The sequence below is a fragment of the Pteropus vampyrus genome, unplaced genomic scaffold (genome assembly GCF_000151845.1).
Source record: "Pteropus vampyrus isolate Shadow unplaced genomic scaffold, Pvam_2.0 Scaffold203, whole genome shotgun sequence".
NCBI classification, from domain to species: domain Eukaryota; kingdom Metazoa; phylum Chordata; class Mammalia; order Chiroptera; family Pteropodidae; genus Pteropus; species Pteropus vampyrus.
This window is the reverse complement of record NW_011888984.1, coordinates 202326-211264: the sequence shown is the minus strand read 5'-3', so window position 1 is coordinate 211264 and position 8939 is coordinate 202326. Positions and strand designations below refer to the sequence as shown.

At 52.5% G+C, this 8939-nt stretch overlaps 1 protein-coding gene across 4 annotated transcripts in view; it reads right to left on the bottom strand.

The window, feature by feature from the left end:
• Positions 1-227: 227 nt before the first annotated feature.
• The window catches only part of NUMBL (NUMB like, endocytic adaptor protein), a 24459-nt gene continuing 15747 nt past the window's right edge, over positions 228-8939 (bottom strand). Inside the window, exons 8-11 of one of the 4 annotated variants that reach the window (XM_011372207.1) lie at positions 8856-8918; positions 5601-5903; positions 2465-2587; positions 228-1646 (exon numbers count right to left, since the gene is read on the bottom strand). In XM_011372207.1, the coding sequence (XP_011370509.1) occupies positions 1003-1646; positions 2465-2587; positions 5601-5903; positions 8856-8918 (1133 nt within the window). In that variant the 3' untranslated portion in view covers positions 228-1002. Of the gene's footprint in view, positions 1647-2464; positions 2588-5600; positions 5907-8855; positions 8919-8939 lie in introns of all 4 variants that reach the window. The other 3 variants (XM_011372206.2, XM_011372210.2, XM_023537877.1) reach the window with 3 other exon arrangements.

Genomic DNA, 8939 nt, shown 5'->3' with positions numbered 1-8939 from the left:
TTTTGAACTCCTTGGTTCAAAAATCTGTAAAAATCAGAAATGGGGTGATTAATTTAGGGTACCCTTTACTACTCACCTCTCCAGAGCTGGGTCAGCTGTTACTGCTGCTATGTTCTGACTCAGAGGTCATTAACCAGGGAGACCCTCCTGTTTGAGAAGATGACTTGAGAGGAAAGGCTCTGTAACCACACTATCCCCCTGGACACACATTTCGCTTTCCTGAGGGGTACCATTATATTCTTCCTTTATTGGCTGTCCTTTGTATAATACAAATCTGCAAGTTTAGATACAAAAAAATCTGGAAATAAAAGATAGAAAAGTACCCGCCAGGCACCCTTCCCCCCTCCTCTGGACCCCTCCCCAGCGGGCACCAACGTGAGGTAACTGAGCGTCTCCTTCCCCTTCCCCCTACCCCACCTCCTGGGCCCTCAACTTGGCCCCTGCCCCCGTGAGACCTTGGCCCAAGGAAGATGTGGGCCTCCGAGTGGGGGGAGGGGTGACAGAGGTGAGCACAGCATTGGCAGTGAACGCAGCAGGTGGGCAGAGGGAAGCCCTTTGCTTGTGCTGTGTATGGGGGGTGGGCAACCAGACTTGGGGTGGGCATCTGTACGGGGCCCTGTAGAGCCCCTAAGTGGGCCTCCCTCCCCCATCCTACCCAACACTGGAAGGTGAAAGGTCAACAACAGAAACTGAGAAATGTAGCTTGAGCCGAAGACACTCAGTGGGACTGTGGCCATTCCCCAGTGTCTGGGGTGTGGGCAAAGAGCCATTGCCGGTCTAAGACTGGCAGTGAAACAGGTCCCTTAGCCAGGCTGGGTCCATCCCTGAATTCCATCCTGTTGCAACCTGGGCATTACAATGTCGGTTCTGTGTTTGTCGGAGTGATGGAGAGAAGGGGTTAGAGGGGTGTTAAGGGGCACAGCCCCAGGGAGCAGGATGAGGGGAGAGGTTGGGCCTCCAGTCCCAGGCGTGGGGCACCTGGAGGCAATGGGGCGGCTCGGGCTACAGTTCAATCTCAAAGGTCTTCTGCAAGTCGCCGGAGAAGGGGTTGGAAGGCTTCTCCACAGCAGGTTTGCCTTCTAACGCTGCCCACTGGGCCTCAAAGGGGTCCAGCTCAGGGGCTGGGGCAGGTGCTGGCTCTGGGGGCCAGGGTGCCCCATTGGGGCGTGGGCGGGCCTGGCCCCCAGGGGCAGTGGGTGCAGCAGGGAGCGGGAAGGCCCCAGCTTTTCCAAGCAGGGTGGCGGGCTGGGGCTGGAGCTGGGCGGCTGAGCAGAAGGCGTTGGCCACCATCTGTGAGGGTGTGATGCCCACCACGGGTACACGCGGCACGGGCGCGTAGCTCAAGCCTGGGTAGGTGGGCACAAAGGGGGGCTGCATGTGTGGGGGTGGCAGGAACACGGCCACCTGGGCAGGTGCAGCATCAAAGGGCCCCACAGGGGCAGAGAAGGGCTGCAGGGTGGGGGGCACGGGGGGCACAGCGGGCATCGAGGCCGCTTGCTGCTGCTGCTGCTGCTGCTGCTGCTGCTGTGCTTTGGCCACCTGGGACACCTCCTCGAGCCACCGCTCAGCCTCCGAAGGGGTCCGCTTGTGCCCTGGCTGGAAGGCAGCTGCAGGAGCCACGGAGGGCTCGCCCCAGGCAGAAGTCCCTGGAGAAAGGAGAGGGGCAGGTGAGGGCGTGGGCCTAGACCGGGATCAGGCACGAGCCAGGCTGCCTCAAATCCCACTCTGCTCTTCACTAGCTGCGCCGGCTCTGGGCAAGTGGCTTAACCACCCCGGACCACGAGATGGTTTCGCGGTGCTAAAAAAAACAGTTCAGATCCAGTTCTGAGATTCCAAGGTCCCAAGATGGAGGAGTACAGGCAGGACTGACAATCGCCCAGGCCAGCTGCCCTTCTGATGGGTCAGTGCCACACCTGTTAGTAAATATGTTTAATATCACCCTTGGTTCTAATATTTTGAGGATATATTGCATAGGAGGCTAAGATTCTAAGGCTCCATGAATCTTTCTCAGACTGTACTATGCTAATGTAAGGAATAAGGTTGGATGGTTTTAAGTTTGTGTTTTCTAAGATTCTAGAGTTTTAACATTGTTTGTGATTCTAAGGTTCTAGGATAAGCCTCCAGCCCTCAGGTGACTCCGGGGCGCTGTTCCTCAGAGAGCATTCTCCCAAAGCTGTGCGCTTCAAAGGTGTCATGGTTCCGAATCTGTTAAGTTCTATTTCGCCTGTGATTAAGGCTGGAGGTTTCTAAGCCTTATTACTTTAAGACAAGAAGGTTTAAAATTGATCCCATGGGTCTCAGATGGCCTCGTGGCTCTGAGACGACCCCACAGCTGTAAGGTGACCCACGGTTCTAAGCCTGTGGGACTCTGAGATCCGGAGTCTCTGAGGCAGCCCTGCGTGGAGCAGGGAAATACGGGAGGGGCGCTGCAGGGCGTGTGCCCCAGGAGCGGGGCTGGGCTCACCTGCTGGCACCGGCGGTGGCCCCGGCGCTGGGGCTCCAGCACTGGCAAATGACGAGCTGATCTGCGTGCACAGAGCATTGATGCCGTCGCTGTCGCTGGCGCCAGGGGGCTCCATCTCAGGCACTGGGAAGTCCGGGAAGGGTGGGCATTAGTGAGCACGCCCAGGCCCTGTCCTTTCTTGATCCCTATGCCCTCAGGTGGCTCTCTCACAAAGTGGGTCTGCTCCGGAGTAACTAAGTGGCCACGGTCCCAAAAATGATAACTCTGTGCACATGTGCGTGTAACATCTGAGTGGTACAAGTAGCGTGTGACACTGGTGTGGAGGAGAGACGATTCTGTGGTGTGACCACGGCCACACCCATGAGCTGCATCAGGGCAGAATAGATTGCTTCTTGTAAGTCAGGGACTGTCAGATCGATACCCCTACCCCAGACCCCCGTGGCCCAGGCATGCTGGTTTGTGGAACAGGCCCTTTCCCAGGGCGGGCATGTACGGCATTTTTCCTTTATCTGGGATGGGTCACATCCAGTGCCTCCCTCCGTCCTGCCCTGTCCTATATAACCTTCTAGCGCTTGCCACGTGGCATGAAGGATATCGAGCTCGTCTTGCCACCTCATATGTAAGTTCCCTCAATAAACTCTTGACGTAATAACGGAGTTGTTAGCCTCTTTCTCTGATCTCTTGGCCCCAGGAAATTTTCCCATCAATTGGACGGCTGACAGCCACAGAGACCCCAAATCAAAGAGGACCTCAAGGAGGACCTGTGTGTAGCTGCAAACCAGAAGAAATATTTGAAATGTTTAACAACATCTATTAATTTAAAACTATGTTCGACCACGTATATGGCAAAGTGCACTGACCAGTCAGAATGGATGTTGGCCGCACGGCATTTCACTGGCTGAGGATCATTTGTTCTGCTTTGGGTGGTGAAGGAGGCCCTGTCCACCCCACCTAGATTGGCCTATAACATACATCAGAAGGGCAGAATTGCACCTGTGCCAGGAAGACAGGTGATACTGAGCAGGTGCAGCAGCCTAGTGAGCACTTGGGATGAGCAAAGCCACCATCTGAATAAACAATAGAGGACCACAAAGCGTGGTATGTGACAAGTGCCTGTGATATTTCAGCAAGTGGCTGTCTCCAAGGGAGCGTGCATAATCCTCCAACCAGCATGAGAAAGAAACTGGCCGGAGGAGTCGGCAGGTGTGACACGGGGGTGCACGGCTGGTGGGGTATGTGGCTTCTAGGTCAATTCTGTAATGACTGTGTGTGTTAGTCCCAATGGGTGTGCAGCTGCTGAGGGTGAGGCATCCGAGCGTGACTGAAATCCAGGGGGGTGGTGTCCTGATCGTGATTGCCAAGTGTGAGCCAATCCGCCTGTGTGATGTATGAGTGTGCCTCCAGGTATTCATGAACTCGGGTGCGTGGTTTGTGAATGCGCGTAAATCTGGGTGTGTGATCTCTGGATCTGGATATGTGCTTTCTAAGTGTGTGTAACTGTTAACAGCTGATTGTGCAACTTCCAAATGTGTGTGATTTTGGAGTGTACATGACTAAGTGTGTCACTATGCCGGGGGTGTGACACCTGCAGCAGACTGTGACATCTGTGTGAGTCGGTGAAATTTTGTGTCGTAAGTCACATCCAAGCAAGTGTGCAACTGGCTATAGCAGTGTAAGTCTTCCAAATAAAGCCTGGCAGACCTGCCACCTCCCAGGGAGCATGCGTGACAGCCCTGGGGGTGTGCTTAATTCCAGGCTGCAAGAGGACAGCAAATCCGAGGTGTGCAATGGCCAAATGATGCCGCAGGACATGGAGTGAGTGTGCGTCATTCTCAACAAGCGTTGGCATCTGTTCAGCAGTCACCTTCTGGAGTAGCCCAGCCTCCTGGATATAGATCGACACCTCTCACACCAGTCACCAAGGCCAGGAGGGGCAGGTGTCTCAGATTTGGCGAATGGAGGCAGGAGAGCGGGCCAGACCACATGACTTCCCTGACAGCTGGGAGGAAAGGCAGCCCTCCTGTCTGTCTCTCTCTGGCAAAACATGGTACTGTGCCACCTCTCCTCTCCCTTTGTCATGGCGGACGCTGCTCTAGATCATGACATACGCCACCTCTCTCTTTTCCCTGGCCCATGGCAGACATTAGTAATCAAACATGATGCTTTATTCCACTGAACCCTTTGCTCACCTCACCCCTCACCTGGCCAGACCTCATGGCTCTACTGGTCAAACAGTGGAGAGGACTGGTCCTTGTAACTCCATCTGACCTCCAAGCAAAACAGGACAGTTATGCTGCCTCTCTCCTAGCCGCGCCCACGGCAGACATCGCTAATCCACGATGCACCTCTATATTCCTCTAATCAGTGATGGTGGGTGCTGCCTCTGCCCAATCCTTTGCCCACGAGTGACATCACGAATCCAACACTATGCTCCCTGACCCCATGATCCCCATGCTCATGTGTGCCCTTCACCTCATGTTTCCTCTGGACAAATTCTGGAAGTCTCTCCCTGGGCAAAAACATACTCCTGCTGCTCGCTTTCTCTCTCTCCCCCTCACCTACGGCAAACTTGCTAATTAACCACATGGTGTGCCACCTGCTCCTTTTCCTCGTTCATGGCAGATGCTGCAAGGAGATGATGATGTGAACCATCAGATTATTCTCCTTGCCCTAGGCAGACATTACTAATCCATCACAATCCTCCTTTCCCCTCAGCCGGAGGATTACCTGTATTCTTCACCTGGCCAGATCTCATGTCTCTACTGGCCAAGTGCTCGAAGGGAGCATTAGCCTGTGGTGTCTTAGGCTCCAGCAAAATCAAGGCACCTGTGCAGCTGCCCTCCTCCCCTTGTCCAGGAAAGACTTTGCTGAATGATTCTGATTTGTGCCATCTTTCTTCTCTTCCTTGTCCATAGCAGACATTGCTAATCAATCAGGATTTTGACTACCTCTCTACTCTCCCTTGCCCGTGGCAGACGCTGCTAATGGATCATGTGTTCCCCGGTTCTCGCTGTTGCGCGTGGCAGGCAGTGCTAATCAATCACGGTGCCTACCACCTCTTCTCTATCTCTTGCGCACACACACACAGACAGGGCTACCGATCCCGACGTTCCTGCCCACTGAACCCGGGGCTTACCTGTGCCCTTCACCTGGAAGTCCGTGCGGCGCTGCAGCGTGGATGGCAGCTCATTCAGCCGTAAGCTCAGCTGCCGTTTGAAAGGCGAGTTCTTCTGGCTGAGCGCCGGGAACCCGCGGAAGGAGCCCTGGCGGACCAGCTGCTCCAGCGGGGCGTGGCGCCGGGGAATGGCAGCCGCGCTGGTGCCTGCGGCCACCGGGGTGCCTGCCTCACCCTTCTCGCCAGGGGATGTGGTGGCTGGTGTCGGGGACACGTGCCCAGGCTGGGCAGGGCCAGGAGCTGCAGTGGGGGCAGCCGCTGCCTCTGCTGGAGACATGAGAGACAGGTGGTTAGATACCTCACCTTGTCACCGGAAGCCTCTCCCACCTGGTCCCCAGGATCATTCCCCAAGGCTGCCTTCCTCACCTGAAGTGTCCTGTCCTCCAGACAGGCCGGTCAGGGCCCCAAAATGTCCCTCCTCCCCACCCAAGTCAAGACTACTTTCCCCAGGAGGCGGTTGGGGAATTGTCTCCCAGCCTGACCTTCTGTGTCTTGAGCTCTCTGCCCCGAATCTGTCCTCCTCTGCTGCTCCTGCTGATTTTCCCTTTGAGACCTTCTGTCTCATTTTATAATTAATTTAATGGACACTTACTTGGTACTTGGTACGTGACCAACGTATCAGGCCTTGTTCCAAGCGCTTTACAATTATTAACTCATTCAATCTTCACAATCACCCAGTGAGGTCAACACTACCAGTATCCCCATTTTACAGATGTGGAAACCAAGGCCCAGCAATGGGAAGTGGCTTGCCCAAGCCACAGGTAGCAAGAGGCGGGCTGACTCCGGAGTCAGTAGTCCGAACAACTGCCCTAGCCTGTCCCTCCCTCGGGCCTGGTGTCTCCACGTCTGGCTGTCTTCTTTTGTCATCCTGTCTGCTCCTCTGTCCCTCTACCTCCCACCATTCTTCTCACCTCAAGTACCTCCTCTCTTCCTCCAGTTGCTACCCATCCTTCTAGACCCAGCTTGGCATACTTCCTCTGGGGAGCTTTCCAGATCTTTCCAGGCCCTCAGCCTGGGCTCCCTCCACTCTGGAACTGTCCTCTGTCCTCTAGGGGACACTTGGTCTCCCCACTCAGCACAAGGCATGCTCTCTAACGGCAGGGTCCCCTCACCCCTGCCAGTACACAAACACACCCCCTCCTCCGGTCAGGGCCTCACCCGAGCTGCAGCCTGAATGCTGGTGAGATTAAACTCAGGTCCAGAGAGGGCAGGAAGGGCGCCCGGCGTTTCTTCAACCATTTTCCAGGTGGAGGTGCTGCAGCTCTCACCCAGGCCTGGGCCAGGGCAGTGGGAACAGCCTGAAACAGGCTGGAACCAGGAAACTGCCTCTGCCCCCACCTCACTGTGTGACCTCAGAAAGTCTCCTCCCCTCTGTGGGCTCCAGTTTCCCCGACTGTAAACCTGGGATAAACACCCCTCTGCTGCCTCCCCGGGGCCCCCAGAGAGGGTCAGCTGAGGCAGTGAACGTTCCATGCTTTGGAATCCAACAAAAGCTTGGTCAAGGCCTCAGCGGAAAGCATTCCGCTCCGCTCCTAAGCTGGAAAGAGCTCTGTGTACAGAGCAGTGCCTTGAGACTGAATCAGCGCACCATCAGCAAAACACTGGGTGACAGGCTCTGCAAATCGTCACGTACTTCATAAACCCTCATTTTGCTGTGCAAGCTGTGCTGTGCTTTCTACAATGCAAAATACCTGGAAACTACACCCTTCGGAAACAGCAAAACCCTTTGCAAACTCTAAAGCAGATGACGACAGTCTCCGTGAATTCTAATCTGCTATATGAAGAAATACTCATAAACTGTGAAGGACTGTGTACTCAGGGCGTTCTTTGTAAACAATAAAATGGCATGTGCTCTACCAGGCCCTCTGTGAACTTCTCTTGTAATCTGCTTTGCCGATGATAAAATTCTTTGCAGACTCTAACAGATGATGTAAACAGTAAAAGACTGTAAGCTGTGAAGAACTGTGTAAATTTGTAAAGAGGCATGTAAACGATCATGTAATTTACAAATGAAAATATACTTCAGAAACTCTAATATTCCAATAGGTGATAAAAACCTCTGGTTTCCTAACTTTTTAGTCAGAAATATTTTAAATGTACAGAACAGACGCAATAATGGAACAATAAGCGTGTCGGTTCCCTTAACCTACAGTCCCCCATGATATCATGTCACTAGATCTTTCCCTCCTTCCATAATTTTTTTTTTCTGAACCATTTAAGAGTAAGTTGTACCAAGTTAGAGTAAGTTATTCAACTCCAAAACCTTCAGCATGTACCTCCTAAGAATAAGGACAGTCTCCTACAAAATAATAGTACAATTTCTCACTTGGGAAATTTAACATGGGTATAATAAATACTATTAGCCAATCTACAGTCCATATTCCAATTTTCCCCATCGTCCAATCATGTCTTTTATAGATGTCCTTTTACACACACACACACAATCCAGGATCCAATTCAGGACCACACATTGCATTTATTAATATTTGTCAAGTCTCTTTAGTGTCCTTTAATCTGGAACAGTTCCCAATGGTAAATTCTTTGTTATTTCTAAGCAGTGTTTTCCAAAAATTTAAAAACTAGAATCCACAGAAAAATGTGCCCATTGTGACTGGGCACATAATATACTTATATTTTAAAAACCACTGTTTTAGAACTTACAAAGTATTTGCCATTTACCTAGAATGTTAGGAGTTTATCGGGTATTTTTCAGACTTTTTGACTAGCAACCCTGAGAAAGAAATACATTTTACATGGTTCCACACAGACATATACAAACATGTACATGTATGCACATATATGTACTGAAACAAAAGTATCATTAAACTATACTTAACCCTCACTATATTCGATTACTCTGACATTTTCTATTTTTTTCTATTTCATTTTTTCAAATGGCAGCCACAATCCAGCAAACTGACTTCGCAACCCATTAACAGGTCTCGATACCCAGTTTGAAAAGCCTCCAACCTCCCCGAGCTGGCAGGTAATAAAGCACTTTTTGAGCTTTGCTGGGATTTGTGGCCTAAAGAATACTGCTCACAGAACTCCTCAAACTGAAGTGAGCTTTATAGACGGTAACCAGATTTTGTGGTGGGTGCTCCGCTTTCTAAACTATAGAGTCCCTGTGCCTCTGCAGCTCTCCCTGCAAACCGGTCCCCCCGGCCCCACCTGGCCCCACTCTGTGCCCAGCCCTGCCCTCTGGGCAGCACCCACCTTTCTTTTTGTCCGGGGCCTCTCGCTCAGCAGGCCGCCCGCCCCCAGAAAGGCGGAAGGAACCCTCTCGGGAAAAGCTCGTGC